General features: G+C 38.6%; 1 protein-coding gene and 1 long non-coding RNA gene across 3 annotated transcripts; one reads left to right on the top strand and one right to left on the bottom strand.

Moving 5' to 3' along the window:
• The first annotated feature begins 9,628 nt into the window (after positions 1 to 9,628).
• Positions 9,629 to 11,543, top strand: LOC125975013 (uncharacterized). The gene is made up of 2 exons (XR_007483817.2): positions 9,629 to 10,198; positions 10,324 to 11,543. It is a non-coding gene; the product is annotated as an uncharacterized lncRNA (long non-coding RNA).
• vegfaa (vascular endothelial growth factor Aa) lies at positions 11,084 to 21,765 on the bottom strand. Of its 2 annotated transcripts, XM_049730035.2 has the most exons (7): positions 21,081 to 21,765; positions 19,812 to 19,854; positions 18,481 to 18,677; positions 17,715 to 17,791; positions 17,594 to 17,629; positions 14,698 to 14,829; positions 11,084 to 13,473 (listed from the first exon to the last, which is right to left on the bottom strand). In XM_049730035.2, the coding sequence occupies exons 1-7, from the start codon at positions 21,144 to 21,146 to the stop codon at positions 13,452 to 13,454; spliced, it is 573 nt and encodes a 190-aa protein (XP_049585992.1). In that variant the 5' UTR covers positions 21,147 to 21,765; the 3' UTR covers positions 11,084 to 13,451. The 2 variants fall into 2 exon arrangements, with proteins under 2 accessions (XP_049585992.1, XP_049585993.1); XM_049730036.1 differs by lacking the exon at positions 14,698 to 14,829 and having other exon boundaries at positions 21,081 to 21,763.
• Between the last annotated feature and the right edge of the window lie 818 nt (positions 21,766 to 22,583).

Genomic DNA, 22,583 nt, shown 5'->3' with positions numbered 1-22,583 from the left:
ATTGTAATGCCCCATTGACTTTTGCTTTCATTTTTTCAAATGTATTAGATTTATTTTTGGGCCTTTTCAAAGTTAACAAATGTCTATTCAAATAAACCTTCCCACAGAGGTGATACAGGAGAACCAAAAGATTCATTAATCCAAACATGAATACTTTCAAGAACAAACTGTTTTATGAGGAAAATAATAATTCTCCTGTAAATAGAATTAAAAGAGTAAAAATAAGACAATACAAACTTCATACTAACAGCGTGTACCTTGCAGAAGTAGTTTGCTGATTCACACAGATGGTCATCTTTTACAATTTGACGTGGCCATAATGATTGGATACAGACAATACTGTCCATATTTTAAGAAAGAATTGGCAGTTATTTTGAGCAAATTCACTTAGCATCTCAAGTAAATTATAGATCATTTTCTTCCTATTTAATTTCTCCGACAAGCATACCCTACTTGCTCAAAGACTGTTAGTTGGATTCCATGTGGAATTAGAGGAATAGAGTCTCTGCTGAACATGGCCAAGCCTAAAACATGTTACAGCAAAGTATAGTGGCAGGATGGCATTTATCCACGCCAAAGATTTTTTGGCAAGATTGTGGTATCCCCGAGGGTGCCTTGTAATATGGAAGATTGTTCATGTCTTGTTTCCCACAAGTCTATGATTACTGTGCCACTGGGCACACACAAGATCCTGAAACCGGTGTTTTCCTTGTAAAGTGCCACCCACGCAAAATGGAGCTCCACCGATTTAGATTCAAATACACAGTTGCCTTTTCAGTCAAATCTGTTTAAGTTGTTCAAGCTGATCTAGTTGGAAATATTGTATTCTTAGTTTTAGAAAGGCTTTAGACTTGAGAGGTTTTGTGGTGATTCAAAGTTTGGATTGCATTTGCACTATGTGGCAACGAAATTACCGCTAACCAAAATGCACGGAAGCTTTTACGCACAAATACCCGCTTTTCCCGGGTTTACGACAACAGGGCATAGTTGACCAAGGCCAACGCCATACTTAACAATATTTAGAATTTTAAATGGATTTGTGGGGAAAATAGAAAAGCATGTGGTAAAATTACGTTCAAATGAATGGGAAGGGAGCACTGCCTTACAATATATTGAAATATTCCATTTCTTGCCCATCTTACCTCTCTAAAGCAACGATGGTTTTCCTTGATTGACACTCGGGGCCAGATTTGAGTGGATTAGTATGTGCGCTTGAAAATAATTTGGCAGACTGTGCTGTATCATGCTGGGCGTTCTGGCGGAATAAGAGATTAGGAATACATCCAAAAACAAATCGAGACACTTAGAGACATACGCCAAAGCAGTTGAGCTTTTAAGTATTACTTTAAAATTTGGTGTGACTAAAATATTTGGTAAAGGTCACTCACACAAAAAGTGAATTCTTAATAAAATATATCAATATTATCTGAATATGCAGTCGTCATAATTTTTTGTGAGAAATATAATCAAAACATTGACATTGATTATTTGGCACATTGAATGCTCTTTCTGCTATGTTCTTGTAAAGTACAGTGGCCTCATCCATTATTTATAATGGTGAGCTGGTTATTGCGATCAAAGTCCTTTTTGTTCTTCCAACATGCATTTGTTCATTTATATCTACAAAGTGATCTTTTGTGTTTAGCTGAATTTCATTTTAGCACAGCTAATGTTCCATCTGTTACAATTTTGTGTTGTACTTTGGCAGTGCTTTCCTGGAGAGCAAACAACATTAGTCCCTTCCCATCAGATGACATCAATCAAGCTGCTGCGTAATGACGCATGTTTGATTTAGGACACAGTGAATCCCTGAACTTAGCTCTAGCTATGTTCAAGAGTGTTGATAGTTGCTGTATTATCTAATTTCAGTGATGTATTGTATTCAGACAAAATTTGCAGCAGGACAACTCATGGCTGCTTCATCACGACAATATGTCAGCACATAACATACCCAGCATCCGACAGTTCTTGGCCGAGAATAACACTGATGTGCTGGGCCCACGTTTCTACAGGCTGAATGTAAACAAACAACAAATCAAGCTTAAAATGTATACCTTAAGAACCACATTAGTAAGCTTCCAAAGAGTAGTCACCCTACAAGTAAGAGGCTGTTACACTGGAATCGCCGTACCACCAACCTACTCACCGGATGTTATTCTTTATTTACATCAGCAAGCTTCTAAACCTCCCGACCTCGCTCCATGTGACTTTTCTCATCCTACTTCCCAAGCTTAAAGGGGTTCATCAGGGGGATCTGTTTTGAAGATGTGGATGACATTGAGATGGTGAGGGAGCTGCAGAGATTCCTTCCAGGAGTGCAGGACTGTTGAGAAGTCTGGGAAAATGTATTAAACTCCACGGGGGCTCGTAGTTTCTTAGGATTTGAAATATAGCGGTCTGCCCTCATATAGTAGAACTCATGGGATTACCTATATTCATATGACTTGGCAATATATTTTTAAATGTTTATTTATTTAATTTAGGGAGGTATGATAACCTCCCATTTTTCATGAAAAATGCGGTTTATTCATACATTTGCGGTGGTTTGGAGTCTCCATTGCTATTCGTGTGGTTCCACTGTATAGCCTACGTGACGGCAGTCTTGGGACTTTTCTGACACACTGTTTACTGCCGTTGTATCCCGTCTATGTGTGCTTCTGTGTCATATTATAACGTCAGCTTTAATTCCAGCTAACTCGCCTTGAAAAACAACTTGAATGGGTCAGCTATGAGGCTGTGAGATCTCTACTGAGATCTGAGAAAATGACCCTGGCCCTCAGTCCATAAATATCCCCAGCAGGTCACCTACGCTTAGCATTAGACATTTGAGTTTGGAGAGGAGAATAAACAAACCTAATACAGGAATTTATCTTTTTTGTAGAGTAGTGTAACATACACTTCTACAGTCAAAAACTGGGTTAAGAAAGAGAGCCAGAGTCAAAAGTGCAGTTAATGAAGATTTTATGGTGGTCCACTAAGGAGGGGTGGGTGTAGTGACATCATCTTGATTACTAGCAAGACCACGGGTGGCAGACTTAATAGCATGACTCAGACAGCCAGACACGATTCAAAAGAAGCATTTACTATCTTCTTGTTAATTCTGTTAACAGCCACATTATAAATAAACACCATCGAGGCCATTCATTCCATCAGTAGCTAAAGCGTGCCCATACACACAATTCTGTTTACATAACGCTGGTCAACAAGGATGTGTCCCTGTTATGTGTCCAACTGGAAAAAATATATATTTGTTTTCAATTATTTTAATTTTTTAAAATTTGACCTATATAAATGTGTACACTGCAGATATGATTCGATTTATAGCTATGACATTACACAAAAGGGAATTCCTTCTGTTATTGAACCTAACCTTTAATAAATAAATATTACTAAATTATTTACTTTATTATTATTATTAAAACCTGATATGCTTGAGGAAAAGAAATAAATGCCGATTCAGAATCAGATTAGAACATTAGATATTTGTGGCCAAGTTTAATGAGGCTTTCTTGTACTTTAATGCTGCCACTGGTTTGCACCTTGTTATAAACTTGAATGTGACAGTAATGTGTGCATATAATTTTATATTCTTTTAACTCTTTTGTCATCTTGCATCACCTTGTATGTGCTTATTGAATGATGAAATGAAACTGAGACTTCACAATATTTAATCGTGGTTTGTATGAATGCTACAGATCAACAGGACAGTATTCATGTTTCATTCTTGCTTGTACTTGCTGGTTTTCATCGGTCACTTTGACCTTGTACATGTTATCATCATAGGGCAATTCTAGTTGCCTCTCTTTGACATAACGCACCATTATGCTAATCTGTTAAATGGCATTCTCAAGAGAAAGTTCCTCACTTTAAAAGTGCTTCAGGAAGTTTACGCCTTCCTCGAAGTAACCAGCAACATATGTTATCCATTAGCTCTGTACCATTTAGGCTGGTACTAAAATATTCCATGACTAACTGCCTGAGCATTCAGGCTCAGTGGCGAACCCCTATGTACTTTTTATTGCCATATAATCAATCAATTAATGCTTTGTTTATACAGCACCTTTCATAGTTAAAAAAGTAGCACCAAGTGCGTCACTGAACAGGTAATAAAAGGGAGAAAATCTGTCAATTTCTGAACTCCCATTCCATGAGCTACTCCACACCCCATGTCACATGTGTAAAAGCAGTATAGTTATGACATAGCTGAGAGTCGCTAGCACCAGGACCACTACCAACCAGATGCCGATACCAGCCGTATTTCAAGATATCAATACTTGCACTACTTGAGCACTCGTACTATCTTATCGGTCTGAAAAAAAGAGGTATTGAACATCCTTACCTGTAATCCACAGGTGTCAAACTCCATTCCTGCATGTATTCGAAGTTTCCCTCAGACCTGATTCAAATGATCAATTCATCCTTATGTTCTGCAGGAGCCTGATAATGATCCCGATCAATTGAATCAGGCGTGAATCATGGGACATGATTACATCTCAGTGTACTGGCTGTAAATCATATAAACCCACAATAGGGGTGGGAGATATAAATAGCTAATGTAATATAGGCAGTAACTGTCAGAATCCACACTTCTGCTTGAAAAGACCTTTCATTTGGCAACTTGTTCCAATCACACATTACCTTCTTGAAAAGTAAAGTCGGAATGCATTTCATTCTCACACTAACATTTTGCTCAATGTTGCTAATGACAGATTGATGAGAGTTTATTTTTATACTTTTCATGTATTCTTTCTGAGCAGGGTTTCTGACAATAAAACGTTAACAGGCAATATTAAATGTAAAAATAGATTCACTGTGTAACCGAAGTTTTATTTAGAATCACGACTCTCTTACTGTTGTAGTTATAGCCCAAATTAGTGTGGCCTCCAAAAGCCCTTATAAAGTCTGCTACGCATTCATCCTGCTTGCTTTCCTGCTCACTTTCAATTACCAGACACTCTCTCACCCACACATAAATACGGTGTCTCAAGGACCTGCAGAATTTAGGAACACAATATTAACTGACTGAACATTACATAACCCATCTCTACTACTGAAAACATCAGATGAGTGTGTAATAAAAAATGTTTTGTTAGTCTGAACTTGTTGTCAAAAGTTGTTTTGTAAGTCTGAAATACTTTTGTCATTTTATTAGTACTTTTAAGCATCCTACACAATGTGCATTGTTGCACATGTACATATTAATATATTAGGGAATAAATAAATGATAATTAGCAATATTTATATAATTGTAGAGGAAAACAGCAGAAACAGCATTTGGCATTAATAACAACTAAATCATTGAAATAAAATATTTTTTTTCCAGGCCTGTTTAAGTTTGGTTTGTCAAGTTGACTCAGCAGTAAAAATAAAAGAAAGCGAATCAGAGAAAAGTTAAAGTTGTTATTGGAAGGGTTAGGGGCAGCGATATTTTTGGAAAGTTTCTTGGGGCTACTTTTAATGTTCCAGGAGGACCCATAGCACACATTAGTGCCCTTGACTGCTGTAAAATTTTGCCATTGCTGTTAATCACTTTGATTGTTCTGTATTTAATCAATTAATCATTGAAAAGCTAACATTCTCTTTTTTATTACAACAATACAGCCTTTTAAATCCCCTCAGTAGCCCCAGTAGCAGGAAAATGTTTCAAATGAACATTATATAAACTTGGGAAAATGTTATTGAAAAGAATGATGGGCTTTCTTAGCCTCTTGAACTAAAGTTACAGATTGATGATGATATTTTATGAAGTGCACAACAAACTCAGGGTTCTATGTGCTCAACAAGATCTCATGACTCAAAGAGCAACAAATGTTATCATCTGTGACGCATGGAGAGTGCTCGTGTTAACGTCTAGCTGGAGAGGTCAAATATTAAACGTCGACTCATTGGGAATAATCTTTGCTTTCAACATCCAAATGGACATTGTGAATTTCCATTTGTTGTGTCTGTGTGTGTTAATCTGTTATCCTGACTTTATCAACATTTACAAGACATATTGAAATTCCAAACTTGATACGGATAATTATTAACCGGAGCAACACCCTCTATGTTGCAGACCTTGAATTCCCACAGAGCTGTGATCCACATTAGCATTTGCACTGTAATGTAGATGGATTCATATACAGTGTCAACTTCAAGGTTCCTAAAATACATTGATACCATTGCTTATTCAATCATTTACGAATCATCAAACTATGCATGATATTTATAGACTTTGCAACTGAGCCACGAGCCAAAAGGAACTAATGGCCGGAGTAGCAGACAGAACAATGTATATTGCAGTCCGGCTCAGTAGGAATTCATCTGAAGGTCGAGATTACCCAATCCTGGCCCTGGTCATTAGTTAATTGTGAGGTGGATCTGCTCACCAGTTGGCCACCAAGATGTCCAACTGTATTTCTGATATAATAGTAGCACAAAATGCATATTGGAATATCTTCCTAGTCGAGACTTCACAAGTATCAAAGAGAAGCATGCATGGTTTAAAATAGCTGACAAAAATAACATTCAAGTATTCCATGCATTTTTGGTCTATCCATAACTTCAATTGGAACAGTGCTTTGGCTACAACTGGACGTTTCGCAAGATCAAAAGGATGAACAAAGTTGCAGAATTCCGAACAGTGCCACCAAGTAACTTACTTCCAAAAGTAGGAAAAAGAGGCATACAACAGCTATAATGCACGAGATTCCTACAATTACTGTTTCTGTCTTAAAGTCAGCGTCGGTCGGCTAAGTAGAGCACCAGGAGTGGTGTGAATAGATTTCAAAATAAGAGCACTATCAGGAAGCACAGTGTTAGCTGCCTTAAATTTGCTGGCTTAACACCTTTAGGCAAATGTGACTGGTTTAGTGCAAAATATCTTATCCCGTGTTATGTATTCAGTACTTTGCTTTTGTACTTTTCCCCATTTAAAGTATTTATGTTCTTCTGTTCAAATAAAAATGATTGTGATTCAGTTTTAAATTAGATTTTTGATCAAATGCAATATGAAAATAAGTCCTGCTCCTGCCCTTGTTCAGAGTCATGTATTTCTTTTCTGGCTGTGTGGAGTTTACAAAATGAATGGATGTTCAAACTTTCATAGCTGTTGCTATTCTTAGCATCGATGTGGTCTGCGTCACTTTGTTGCTTATTCAAGGCCTCCTCATCACCTGCTCCTTGCTTACGTAAAACTCTTTAGTATGGATCATGAGTTTTCCCTGACTTTTACCCTCTTACGCAACGCTGTAAATTGCTTGACTTCCTCTGGATGGCTGTTTTACCTTGCTGCACTTGTTTACGTAGCTGGGACGGAATTGTACGCGTGTGATTCTGTGTGTGTGTGTATGTGTGTGTGTACGTACGTGATGACAAAGTATTAACTATTAATGCACTTTTTGGGGGAGGGTCAGTATCTACTGTATGTGTTTTTATGAACACCTCAGGGTGAGGCATCTTCTAAGAGTACTTGAACAGTGATTGATTTAATGCCCCGTGAATACAATGAGTGAAATATTCACAGGCACGTGTTCTGTACATGACTCAACAGGCACACCTAGACCATAAGTCAGACCAGGTGTTCAAGGTGATATTGTACTGATTGTTTAATTGCAGCTACTGTAAGCATGCCTGTAGTGGGTGAAGTACTGTCCGTTAAATTCCTTAGATCACGGAGTGTATTAAAGAAACAAGGTGGTACAGGAATGCCCGCGTAAAATAATATTGGTAGCGAATGACAATTGTGTTTCGTACGCTCTTCTTCAGAAGTTGTCATTTATTTCATTCTCAATAATTTAGGTCCTCATGAATTTTTACTTTCTGGACCTAGATTTAACACCTCTGATGCTCTTTAAAAAGACGAAAAAAAAGAAATAGCCTTTAATAAAATGTCAAGAAAAACTAATACAGCTTCAAATGCAGTTTTTCAGTGAAGAATCATTAAAGCAATTTGGCGAAGAAGCAAAGCAAATCTTCTGTATTTCTGTAAGACACTTTTTTTATTAACTATTTTTTCCATAAAAAAAAAATAGTATCCACCTACATGTATTATTGATTTCTACTCAATTTTTGAGACAAAAGACTGAGCTACTGTGGTGGCTATTGGGTGGAGTCGCACAGCATTTAGCGTTTCCTTTCAAACCGCAACTACAGAGTTTTAGCTATGCCATAAACGGACATGCCAGGCACTTACGTGGCAAGACTAATCACTGGCTTACAGGAAGCAAAATTTACAGTCAGGGCTTGGGGAAGATCTTCATATGTACAATAGTGTCTTCATCATGGATTAATGCATTTTAACCAAGTCAAAGATGTCCATTCAGAACATCTCACGTACCCTGCGCTTGAACAACAGAATAGTCGTTTGCTCCTGAATTAAACCTCACCTTATTTGCTGATGCAAGTTTATTTAAATTAATTTTGTTGCAAATAATCACTCATTTTGAATGTGATGCTTGTGACAAAGTTCCCCAAACCCCTGAGTTACTCAAGTGGTCCTTGCTGGTACCACGTTGAGATCTGCTGTAGAGTGTCTCAAAAGTTCTACTACATGGGCCAGTAATTGGAATATGTGTTAGTACACCATTTTCATAGTGATACTTAATGTGGTCTACAAGTGTGGCTCTTCTCTCATTAGGAAGTGTATGTCCTTTTCTGTCTTTTCCTCTGTATTGCCTCCTCTCTCACTTCCCCTTCTTCTCTCATCTAATTCCTGGTTTTTCTTTGTCTCACCTTGTAGCAGTGGCTTTGTTTACGTGCAGTCAATAATACCTTTTAAAACCTGAATATCGGCAGCTGTGAAACAGTCGTGAAAATGCATTTTAATATTTACTACTGTGACTTCAAACGTTGAGATTAACGTATGTGTGTGCTTCCGTGTGTATGTGTGTGGGTGTGCACGCCGGGGTGGAGTGGGGGATGGGGGCAAGTACATGCGTGTGCACATGTCCATGAAAGCAAGGTGAAAGAGATTACGAGTGAATTTTCCACTCCCTCCCGCCAGTGTGGTTGAACCTGCTTGTTATTTCCTGGAATTATTATTTGAGCCGAGAAAATGCTGTTGTTGAGGTTTATGGGTGGAATTACTTTTATGGTTTGGATATTTTTTTATTGCCCAATCACCTTACAATAATTGGAATGATGACAAAAACAAACCTTCATTTTCACCTTTGCTCTTGTGCGTTTTTATTGAGTAACTTTATTAATTTAGAATATGAAAATGTAAAAATTACGTGTGCTTTAAACTATTTAATCACGTTGGAGTTTATTGTAAAACTAAATACACAACAAAAATAATTGCACACATTGTATACTTACACAATGACAAGAGTTACTTTGTTTTTAAAATCATCACCGGTACTAATGCTAAAGTCAATGTAAAATGTCATTAACATGCTAACAAGAAATTAGCATCAAAGTCAAGAGTGATATTTCTTCAAATAAGTAATACTAAACACAAATATATATATATATATATATATATATATATATATATATATACACACACACACACACACACACACACACACACACACACACACACACACACATATATATATATATATATATATATATATACATATATACACGTATGTGTGTGTCTGTGTGTCTGTCTGTATGTATTTATGTCTTCTCAATCAAAGTACTCATATGGCCTTGGCAAAATGAGTGGTTTAAAATTTACTTCTTTGCCATGAGGGTAAAGTTATCCAGGTTTAGAATAAAAATCCTTCATAATCGCAGATCAAATCATTTTCAGCATTCTTTGGGGTATTTAGTTGCAAAAGTACTCAGCAGCATTACTAAGCTGCTGATCTTAAATACTTCTAACACTTGTGTTTGACACAAATTCTGGTAAATTGTTTGAGGCACAAACATCTATGCCCACTCTTGCAGGAAATGTAGTCCCATTCAGGTTTTTTACTTCCTCATAGTCATAGTTGAAATATTTCAATTATGAATGGATGACGCCCACAAAGGCTTATTACTGATGCTAAAAATGAACACTTAATAATAGTTAGGGAATAAAAGATTAAAGCCCATTAAAATTGTTATGCCGCATTCAGTTAAATGCTACAATGACAGTTCTTCACAGTTGCAGGTGAAAAATGATCCAAAACAGGCAACTCCAGGAAAGATAAGACATATTTTTCTGATGTCCATGTGCGCTAGACTTCAATCTTAAGGCAGCCATTCACTGGCAAGTATTTGTATTAATGTAAGTAATATTCATGTATATATTAAAATTATTCTTAGCCCAAATCCTCTGAGCTAATGTAGATGTAAATGCCAAGTATTTATGTAAAGATCAAATGAAAACAAAAAAATCTCTATTGCAATTAGATATTGCATGCGGTGCTCTGTTCAGTTGACATCACGGACTACAAGCCCGCGCCGCAGAGCTGTGAGGGCGACGTCCATCTGCTCAACAATCTAAACCGCTTCTTTGCTCGCTTCGACGCTCAGAACAGCACTTGCCCGCTGAAGACTACTCCCCCTCCACACGAGCAGCCCCTGTGCCTCTCTGCCGACAGCTTGCCGCTATCAACACCCGTAAGGCGGCGGGCCCTGACAACATCCTAGGTCGAGCGCAGAAGGACTGCGCTGGGGAGCTGACGGGTGTCTTCACGGACACCTTTAACATTTCCCTGCAGCAGGCTATCGTCCCTTCGTGTTTCAAGGCTGCCACCATCGTACCTGTGCTGAAGAAACCTGCTCCGTCCTGCTTCAATGACTACCGCCCCGTGGCACTGACGCCCATCATCATGAAGTGCTTTGAGCGGCTTGTCATGGAGCACATCAGATCCATTCTTTATTGTGTTATTTGTTTATTTATTATTTATTCATCACTCTTATTTATTCATTGTTTGTGCCTTCTTGTTTTTATTTTTTGTGTGTTGTTTACTTGTATGTATATTGTGTACTATGTCTTGTCACCGTGGGATAGTGGGAACGTAATTTCTATTTCTTTGTGTCTTGGCATGTGAAAAAATTGACAATAAAGCAGACTTTGACTTTTGACTTTGACTTAACAAAAGCTATATCTGACTGGATAATAATTTAAAATGTCGAAAGGCCTCAATGAAGAATAACAGAAACAATGTATTTTAAAAATAAATATGTTTAATAGTTACACTAGAAACAACAAAAAGAGTATTAATATTGTAAAAGAATTTGCAGCACAAATAAATATATTAATGTGAAAATATACAAAAAAAATTATGGCTGTACAAACTCAATACAGTTGTTTCATTCAAATACAAAAAGAACTGAGGACTTGAGAGGCATTGGCTCTGACCCAGCTGATAGTCTTAGTGAACACAGTCTCAGGGCTTTAGTTTGAGGGTGGTAATATTAGGATTTACTGCTGGCTCACATGGCTGATAAAGACCAGTGTTGCAACTGGCAGAAAAGGTTAGTTGTGTAATTTATGTAGTATAGCAGCTTTTGCATCTCCATTTTGAGTGCCGGACATGTTATTTTGTCTATTTCTAGTGTACCGTTTACCTAATCTATTACTTGAATTTTTTTTTTTTAAATGACATACAGCACAGTTATTTGAACTCTTGAGTTGATCTCATATGGTAACAGTTAAAATGCAGTTTACATTTAATCATGAATGAGTCTTGCTTGAACAAAATATTCTAGTGTCACTTGTGCTTGTCAGAAAATCCAGAGAAAGTACGTTGCCAGTCGACCACCCTGAGACAAGAGCCCTAGAGACAAGAATCTTCACACAATTAGGTCCGAGCTGAGCAGCAGCAGCAGCAACTAGACTCCTTCAGTCCTGCATATGACGTGTCTGCGGGCAGGCAAGTGCAAAACCACATGTCCATTGCCCGAGTCCCGAGTCCAAAATGAAAAGCACCTGTGCTGGTGCATCATACGCACATACTTGTGACTGGGGTTTCCATCGGTCAAATGCCCATAACAACCTAACCGCCCCCCCCCCCCCCCCCCGACCCCGGAATCTTCACGCCCCCGTTCGGCTGGTGAGTAACATAGCTTTAGTTTAAAATTGGGAATGTCAAAGCTTTGTTTTCAGTCCTCCCCCGCCCCCCAAAAATCCACAAACATGTTCAATCTCAAGGCAGATTGACAAGGAGGGAAAAACTAAACTCATTGTAACAATTCATATAAATATTATAATACGGAATACTGAAGACATTCTATAAATTAAATGTAGACTATTTGAAAAGGGATATCCAGTAAGTATATACAGACAGTTAACAATAAATTACTCTGCTGTGGAGGCATGACTATTTCTTTGGAGCACAGACAAAGCCATTAAATACGAAAAACAGCAAGGTTGGGGTTTTCTAGACTGACCTATTACCAGCTCATCTAGTCACTACCCTTTGTCATACAGTATATTAATATATAATAAATATTTTATATATACATATATATATATATACATATATATATACATATATATATATAAAAACGTATATATATATATATATATATATATATATATATATATATATATATATATATATATATATATATATATATATATATATATATATATATATATATATCCCTTTAGCATGGTCTCAACATGTGAAATTAAAATGTCTAAATTAAAATTAAAATCATAAACTGTGCATGTCAATAAAAATATCTTTTCCAACCCAAAAAAGTTGTGTGATGGAGGCAGGACCAGACAGGTAGTGGATCAATATCTCTAAACCCTGACAAAACTCGAAACTGGCGTCATAGGTTGTCATAGTCCAAATTGTTATCAATTGTTACTTGGCAAACTTTTCTTTCGGTTCTTGCCATCGTCACTGAACTTTGATTTGGGAAGAAGGTCACATTATTCGTCACCACAGCACGTAACCTGTGTCAGCAGTTGTGTCATATCATGTCATTATATTCTCACATTAACTGTTGTCGCTTCCTACAGTACAGACGGAACGTCTAAGCGTGTCACAGAGGAGAACAAGTTCGGAAACCTGCCATACAGTTCAAGTGTCACAGGTGCCCCCATCGTTATTCCACAATCCAGCTGTCCCCATTCAGGCCCTTTAGGCAAGTTCGGCTTTTTTTTTTTTTTTTGCATCAATGGGTGAAATTGTGGTCGCCGAATTTTCCAGAAAGCGAGACGTAGTTCAGGGTCATATCCACAGCAGACCAGCATCCAGTGAAGTCTTACATAAAATAAAATATCTTTTCCCCAATTTTACCCTGGAGCTCTATCACATTTCCCATTCACACGCAGACAGCGCATTCGTTTTAAATAGTAGCAGCAATACACACTGTTGATGTACTGTACTTAGAGTATATGCACATATACTATATATTATTAGCGTTGGGTGGAAAACAGACAGTGGCAAGATCAGAATTCAGAACGTCCTGTCTTGTATTGTCCTTGAGTGTCCTTGCAGGGAATGCATCCTCAGATTCCAAAGTGCAGTGCCAAAAAGAATTCCTTCATAACAGTGTAGTCTGCACCTCCCGGTCTCTCATCTCCTCACTTTGTCACATCTGTGGAAGAAGAGACAGAAATCCGATTGAGTGTTTTGAAACTGATTTGTGTCAGAGTGCATTACATTATCTGACATAGTGCATGCAAATATATTTTAGAACAAGGGCAAAGACAGAAGGAAAAGATGGGGGCGTGAGGTGGCTATGCGTGTAGCTTGTAGGAATTTCTACCTTCATAATAAATGATCGTGTACGTAAATTTCAACGTGACTAAAATGGGTTTGGAGCTGAGTTAAGCAGCTGTGGCTTAAAAGCTAAAACTGTAAGAGGGATTTTGACTCCCACCACCACCAACACATCTCCTGAACATCAAGCAGCCTATTTGAATGGTGGTCACTGGTGGCAGACGTGTGTGGCTCTTTAAAACTAGATCAGTGTGGGGGGCCCATTGTGGGGGGCCTGGGCAACTCAAAGGTCATCTAAGTGACTGGGTCACAGGAGGTCATGTAGTCTTGTTAACGACAGGCTGACCACCTCTCTTTTTGGGTCTGCGCTTTACGGCGGCATGGGGATGTGTCTGCCTTAACTCAACTGCATTATGTTTAGAATTCATGGATGGGACATGAGCCAAAAGAAGCAAGCAGTGTGGCGATCAAAGCAATCAGAAATGTGCAAATATTCTTCAAAATTAAGAACAATGAAAATGCAAAGTTTGGAAATGGCTCTCGAACTGGCAGATCTTTAAAACGCCCGCATTATCAGGTTGAAGGATGGTTTGTCGACGAATAAATGTTTTGGTTATACCTCTCCAGAGAAGTATACATAATTTACTGTGAGCAGAGGAGACATATTGCATCTCTAATCATCATGAATGAGATTATGATTATGCATGATGGCAATTAGATAAGAATTGGAAAATGGAAAAAATAAAATGGCGAGATAACAGGTTTTAAGTGTGTCCTCTTGACATAAACTAACCAAGAATGAATCTCAATTTGGGATTGCGGCAATAAATAAACGACTATAATATTATCTTTGATGAATGAATGTGAATTTTAATCAATTTTGAGGACCCAAACACTGAGTTTCGGATTAGCATGTCACAAGCACAACAACTATTACTTGCAAGCACTGCGAAGAAGGCAACGTTGACGTGTACAAATACAACACAACATCAAAAGGAACGGGATGGCATGCTTAAGCACAGCAGCGGGTGAAAAGATAAGTAGCCAGGAGAAATTTTTTTTCAAGGCACGTTGTTTATCGTACGTATGGTAAACAAACCTGCAAGTTCTTTCGTTTAATTCAAGCTGCCTGGACTTGCAGTCTAATTGTGTGAATTTGCAGGAGCATTTACAGGTGAGAGGGTCCTGCACAAACAAGCGCTTTCTTCTCTCTGAACAAGGCGCACAGTGGCTGCAAGGGAAGCAAAAAGGAGAGAGATAGAGAGAGAGATCTAAGCTACTGAGCGAATTCTGCAGAAAAGGACAGACACTCATGCAAAATCCCTAACCGCTCCTTTTCTCACATCCCATCTCACCCCCCTCATCGTCTCATTTATCAAGATTATTGAACGAGCAAGATATGCACGCGCAAGATTTGTGGCTCGGATTTGACATTTCAGCAGTTCGACTAATCCGGTAACTCTGGGATCCTTGTGCCCTTTGGCCCTTGTGTAACGAGACCTTTGTCTGAGCTCCTCCAGGAGTGGCACAAGTTCATACGCGATCATGACTTTGTGTAAAATCACACGGCCATCATGTCAAGCTCAATATACTTGCTTACTAGATTTCCTAATTGTGCATCAGTGTCAAGTGAGATAATATATTTCCATAGCTTGAGCAAAACCACCAAGTGAAATTTGCATAATATTCAACATAACACAGAATAATTAAAGGGATCATATAATGTTCATAAGGTTCAACTAGACATCGAAGCTATCGCTGTATCTGTTCCAGTGCTCTTCCAAAATGCAAGGTCACCAATAAAGACAAAACAAGAAACTAACTTGATATATTGAGGTCATTTGGTGGATATTTTGAGACCGTAAAGAGGGATGCTTTGTCTTACATCCAGAAATCATGATCAATCCTCTATCACCTCCTCAAACGCCTGTCTGAAAACAAATGCTTAATAACCCATACCATTCAAGTTATCAGCAAAACCTCAAGGCTATAAAAATCTACTAAATATCTTGACTTATATTTATGTAACGCTTGACTGTTGCCTGTAAATACATCTATCATCGGAGACAAAAGGAGACACGACACAAGATAAGATGCACCAAAGAGTGGCAAACAATTATCAGGGCAGGACAAAACAGACCAGACGACAGCATACACATTTGAGATTTGATTATACAAATCTTTATGTTGGTACTTTTCCTTCATTGCTCTCCAAAGTAAGGTGAAATAAAAGGCAAATGACTTTGGAGGAGATCCAGGCAGGTTTGTGCTGGGCAAGATCAATAAAATCAAGAATTAACTAATCACCCAGTAGCGCATCTGCTTTCTCATCGAGTTTGCTCATTAGCAGGGTGAGATATTGATCTAAATAATGGAGGTGAAACAGGATGTACAGTATGTCCCCGTGACGGAAGATGAATGAGTGCATCCTCTTTACAGCCTTGCCACGTCAAAGTAGCTGAGCGTGCACAGGGACAGGCAACACTTCAACACGGCAAACCGAAACTTATGTCAATTCAGCCACTGTCGTACAAATCGGCAGTCACATGCTGCCCTTATCTACTTTAAAAACCTGAACGACGTGGAAGTGGGAAGGTGGATACATGGAGATGTCATTATATTAATAAATGTGTCTGCATGGAGTTGTGAGTTTGACAGTGAGCTGCGGTTTTATTTAAAATTAGCTTGACCTATTTCCAAGGCACCTTCATTTCTTTGTACTATACAAGACATGCTGATGAGGGATCTTGAATGTATGCAGTACTTTTTTGCTTTGTCATACTAAGTATATCGTAACTTACTGTGTGTGAAACTGTTCATGTGGCTATAATGTAAATTTCATACTGGCTAACTTAAAGTGCCACAATGTATGGATCAAAGTGCCAAACTGAAAATGAAGCGATGGTGACGGCGCAATCAAAAAACACTATACTTTGTATCAAGTGAATTAAATGACAGGGTCTTCACTCATGGCTTTTTTTACCCTCTATTCGCCGCACTAAAAATAAAAATAGGTTAAGTGCCTGACACCTGTTGCTACAATTAGACTGGGGAGGTTAAATTTGTGCAACTGGAGTCGCAACGCAGACGACAGCGGGTGGTCCACAGTCTGCCCACTGTTACAGCTAACGCTGTCGTAAAAAAAAAAAAAAAAAAAGTCGAGTGACAGGCCAGTGTGGAAAAGTGCTGGTTTCTAACTTCAATACGGGCTTATATAGTGTGAATTGATTGATTGATTGATTGATTGATTGATTGGACAGATGTGAAATTGATTGTTGATTAAATGTGACAAAATGAGACAAAAATGGAGAGCGCTACTTGGATTTGAACTAATGGATGTGCTGTTGATTCAGTTGCAACACCATGAGAAGAGGTGAGCTGCAGAACATTTATGCAGACCTGCGCTATGACACTGTAATCTGCTCAAGACAATACTCCCACAGTCAACAGAACAATCGATCAAGGAGCTTTACTTTTTCCTCATTCCTAACTTCTAACACAAAACAATTTAAGTGCACGCTTGGTCTGGATTGTCTTTGTTGGAATTCCTAAATTGTAGCACTAAGGCGGGACACGTAACTTTTTGGTAAACCAAAATATGTCCTAGATGTGCCTGCTGCCAAAACTAAACAATCTATTGCAATGCTTCCCAACCGTTCTCGAGTCATGGCACGCATTTGACATTAGAAATATCTCACGGCATACCACCAAACAAAAACCTCACAAAAAGTATGATAACTGAAGTAACAATGATTTTTTTTCCCCAATTTATCCACAAACTGACTGTATTAGTGTGAAATATGAGACTGTTTATTAACACAAAGCCATGATTTATTCTCTTGTATGAACGGCAACAGAATTATTGCACTTTGTGCCATCTAATGGAGGAGGTATTTCATTCTACTCCCAATCACTCTACGTCAGTGGCATAGTTAATTCATCAAATACATATTCATATTTAAAAACACACAAAAATACACACACGATATACTTACTATTCTTTCTTTGCTCGAACTACTTCAGGCTTTAGTCTGAAATGGAAAAATAACAGGTACAAAGGGAATTTAGATTTTTGCTCTCGTGATGAAAGCAAATAAAAATGGGGGCCGCTCTCACCTGCACTCACACTTTTGATGCTCTGTGAAGCTCAATTGAATTTTATGTTGCGTGACCATGGATCTGACCCGCATTACCTTGAAGGAAAACAAGACATGACAAAGAAATGGTCAGCTTAATTAAATCGAATGTTCCAGGAAGTTTCTAAGTTGTGTAAACTCTTTCTTGTGTTTCTTCAACCATCATGCATACCAAAGTACAGGCGTGTTCAGAGGCTAGATGAGACTTTGACCACATGGACATGGCTGTAAACATTCCGGTGAAATAAACACCATATTTGAAATGCCATGTCTTGCTGTACTTTCTCTATTCTGAAGAAAAGCTGTAGCGCTGGGAAAACACCGAGACAGTGCTCTGGCAATTATTCACATTAAATTAGCTTAAGCTGTTGATTAAAGCTATTGCCTTTAAAATAAATGTTGCATTTGCAGTAGTATGTGGGCTCCCACTAGTGGTCCATAAATGAATCACTAAATTTTTATCGAAATATATTTTCTACGTACACTGTTTGGTACAATTATTTAGGTGCAACTTTTATGTGCAATACATTTTAACCAAATCCTTATTCAACGGGAGGTATTTTTATTTCCCCATTTTTAACTGCAGTGTAAATATCCAAAATATGAATATTGTTACCTGACAATATGAATTACAAATTACAAGCACTGAAACATGTCCTCACTGATGAGCAGTGTTGGGTTTAATTGTCCTCATCAAACAGCATAAAACCAAATGGACCGTTCAAGCGTGTCCATCCTCTACTCACCTGCAGGGTAACGTTGCGGGTTTCCGATGGCACGCACTCCATTGCCTCATCATTGCAGCAGCCTCCACATCGAGTGAGTACTACACATGAAGGTATGTAGGTGTGTTCTGTGTCCTCTGGATACTCCCGGGAGATATCGACAAGCATTTCTCTGGGCTGACACCTACTCTTCATGATGACATCTGTGAGCTGGATAACTGAAAATGAAGAGACATTGATTTTCATTTGTCAACATTTGATCAAATACTTTTTAGGGATAAAAAGAAATTAAAGACTGCTTCCTGGAAATTCCACATACGATAAAATCATGACAAATACAAATGTTGTGATATTTTATGACCATACACTATCTTCTTGTCTTTATATGTCATGCCTGCCACCAAGCCTGCTGTCCGCCTCCAAGGTGGTGACATGACTGGACTGCTGCTGGCTTAGCTGGATGCAAAATGTGTGTTGCAGTGTGAAACTCGGCGCAAGCCTGATGCCACCTGCCTCTGTCGCCACCCATGAGGAGTTAATCATCCATTGTGCAGTGAATAATTTACATTTGTCATCCATGTCCTTAAAAGTATTGCCACATTGATGACATTGAAAGTCTATGTCAGGCCGGTCATGTGGTATCGGTGTGTAGTATCGGAGCAATTATAGGAATGCAAAGTACAATACAATATCGGCACCAGTAAAAATACTGCAATTGTTACTGGTGCATTTCTAGTTACATTTTCCTTTTAGGGGATGTGATATTGTCTAAAGAAGAGCAAGGAGTCTGCCACCTGTGTGCTCTTGAACTTCGCAGACCGACACTATCACCCCAATAACAATTGTGCGAGCCTGTGCCTTTGCTCAGAAATGATGTCTGTTGCAGCCAATCGCCGGTCTACCTCCATCACCAGTGAAAAGGTCCAACCTTGGCCTGAGCACAACAGTGTCACTGTCAAACAAACAAGCATTTGACACTGAACCAAGGCTGACTGCAGATGGGCAGCTGCTGCATCAGAGTCACTCAAATGAAGCCACACAAACTTCCTCCTAATGCAGTTTGTTACAGATATCTTGACAGTGTAATCTGCCCCTCTTTTATATGGACTCCAAAGTCCCAAGTCAGACCTTTAGCCAGTCTGGGAACTTCAAGTATCTTCTAACCAAAAGGGGGAAATGTTAACACGAACGCACGCACACACACGTGCACATTTATAAAATATATATAAAGAATTTATTCAAAGGTGTAATTGCAAATGTTCATTAATCGTCCACTAGGTGGCCCTACGTTCTGGCTTTATCGTTGATGAAAGTGACATTTTAAAAATAAGAAATAGAAATGGAACACTTACCTTCATTTTTACTCTTATCCACTCCCTTGTTAATGCTGGCAGTCTGCAAGAGATGCACAAGAGCAAGTGCGCGTCATTTTCTTTAATCAGTGCAGCACACATTTATTAGACACATTTTGATGGCAAGTCTGCCTATATGCGGTTTTGAAGCTTGAAAGCAAATTATCACTCAAGACACGTGTCACATTGTCAAAAGGCGTTTTGAGTCAGTATTTTTCTCTATTATACTTAATGCGTTTGCACACATGGGCAGAGTCCCTCCCTGCATTTTTTGCCGGCGAGAAAAGGTGACGTGACAATCTGCTGCATCATCCGCTTACCTCAAGTGGCTGCTGCAATTGGCTGTAGGTATTGCGTGAGAAATTCAGTGTGGAAAACGTGGTGTCAAAGAGGTGGGCATCCTGCGGGGATGCTGGCTAGGAGAAACCGAACCTCTCGGTGTCCACATATTCCGGATCACCGTGAGAGAAAAATAGACCGGGACTGAACTCTTGGGCCGAATAGCTGAGAGGACTGCTTCTAATAATGAATGCATGCGCGCGTATGGGTCGCTCAACGCCAGACAGAGCTCTCATCAATCAAGCATTTATGAAGCAGTCTATGTAATGTCTCTTTTTAGATTTGGTCATGATTGAGGTTCCTAATCTGAATTGTATGCGAAGGTCCTGCTCAAATTGCGTTTTTTTTTTTAAATTGATGTTTCATTCATTCAACCCTGATTTGATTCCGTTTTGACACCTGATTTTGGGAAGCTGCTGGGGGAGGTCGTTCTTTGTAAATTGTCCCTGGTCTGCACGAGCTGGCCGACAGTGCTCGGGTTTCCACCCACTAAACAGTCACGTAAGGTGAATTTCTAAGCAGTTCCTTGACCGAGGCGACAAGGTTGCTGTGCTGCACCTGGGGTGAATTAAATACAGAAAACAATGTTCTCTGGACAATTACACTTGACAAATAAAAGAGGTACTATGGTCAGTTTAAATCGCTCGATTCACTGTGTCGCCCATAAACTGACAAGTTATATTGAGCCGAGTGGTACGTACGCATCTATTATGCCACAGTGATGACGTTACAAATTCATAACAGTTTCCATTGAAGCAAATGTTTTCAGAAGTCACATTTTCTTTTGGCAAACTAGAAACGGGTACATTCAAATAAGTTTCTGTTTCTTGAGACTTCTCGCAACATATGCCGATTTGTTTCTATTTAGGCAAGTTATCAAGGAGTTATAAATCACTTATAGTTAGAGGAATTCAATTCTGTCAAACTCACCTTTACAGTGGATAGGTGAAGAACCGCTGCCAAGAGAATTTGTACCAAACTAAAAACAAAGTTCATGATTGTAACTCCACAATAGTCAAAAAATCCCAGGCGTCAGTTCAAATGATAATAAAATAATTTAAAAAACAATGAGCAAGCTGTCAATTTACGCAAAATGAAAAATGTTAAAAACCCGCAACAAATCTTTGCTATAGTGAAAACGAATCCATATCTTCCGGGCGTATGTGGCACAGCGTTGTCTTCTTGCAGGAAATGTTACCATCCAAGAGGCATTGCTCATCCACGGACAAAGACAATGTGATGCTTTCTGAAATCCACACAGGAACAGATCGATCCTCCACATGCGTTCAACTCTGTTGTCATGGGAAGCCGATCAGCTCAGCAACTTTGCGCGCCGGTTGTCTCACGCTCTCGCAGAATGAAGGAGTGTTGGAGGTTAAGCGTTTGTCGGTAAAAAAAAAAAAAAAAAAAAAAAAAAAGTGATCCAATTTTCCCCTTCACGCCTTTTGTCGTTCCTTATTTAGCCACGGGCTCCGTTTTCCCTTTTTTGTCTGTGTTTGTTTCTATAGTAAACATAGACGGAGCCTTGTCACCGGCTCAGCTCAGCTGTACCAGCTTGTTTCGCGTCCTATCTGCGCTAGATTGTAAGAGCCGGCCGGGTTTCAATGCTTATCATTAAAGGTGCAGGAGCATCAGGGAGCAGTAGACTCATTGAGGAGGCGGGGCAACGGAGAGCAGCCAATAGCAGCAAGGAGGCTTGATCCAAAAACTGGCCTGATCGTCATTGATAAAATCTGATTATTCCACTCGTAAAGGTTTGTCAAAAGTGGACACGATTAACAATAACCCTAACCCTAACCCTAACCCTACAAAAATCACTAATACAAACAATGAAAGTAGATATGTAAATATGAATATTATAATACAAACCATATCCATCATATAATAATATATGAACCATATAGAACAATAATATATAATATAATACTATAATAATATAGATATTCATTGAATTAAATATTTGCCATTGTCTTTTCTGTTTAACGAAAACGATCCCACTGGTAATTTAGAGCGAACTGAATGCAACAATAATTTTATCTGGACAATAATTAATGTTTAAAATGTAAAAGCAAAGTGATGATTTTACCATGGGTGTTACATTCCATCGCTACTTCTGTATGTTTTTTTCTAGTGAATAGATACCACCTTAACTCAACATTTGGATATCTTATTAATGGATTTGGTTCCTAAACTATTAAAATGCTATTTCCCATGTTTTTAAGTTCCATGCATGTCTAATAAGTCATTATAGTGAATTTGTGTTTATGTAAGCATTTGAGACAAAGCCCATTCTGCGGTGAAGACTGCCACAAAACCTGGAAAAATAAACACACACATTGCTTAACTTGCACTCAATTTAGTTGATTTACTGTAAATAACTTTAATTTTTGCTTATTTCATCAATCTGTTTCAGTTGTTCAGTTTGAGAAGGAC

Source organism: Syngnathus scovelli, chromosome 9 (assembly GCF_024217435.2).
Source record: "Syngnathus scovelli strain Florida chromosome 9, RoL_Ssco_1.2, whole genome shotgun sequence".
Lineage (NCBI taxonomy): Eukaryota > Metazoa > Chordata > Actinopteri > Syngnathiformes > Syngnathidae > Syngnathus > Syngnathus scovelli.
Note: the sequence above shows the minus strand (reverse complement) of the source record. Positions and strands in the feature narration are given on the sequence as shown.

What these genes read in the sequence shown, in the direction of transcription:
- vegfaa (XM_049730035.2), bottom strand. Translation starts at nt 21,146, where the DNA reads ATGAACTTTGTTTTTAGTTTGGTACAAATTCTCTTGGCAGCGGTTCTT. An exon ending in TTCACCTATCCACTGTAAAG is followed by an intron (nt 19,855 to 21,080) that starts GTGAGTTTGACA and finishes CATCTCTTGCAG; the next exon opens with ACTGCCAGCATTAACAAGGG. An exon ending in GTTCGAGCAAAGAAAGAATA is followed by an intron (nt 14,830 to 17,593) that starts GTAAGTATATCG and finishes CTTCCCTTGCAG; the next exon opens with CCACTGTGCGCCTTGTTCAG.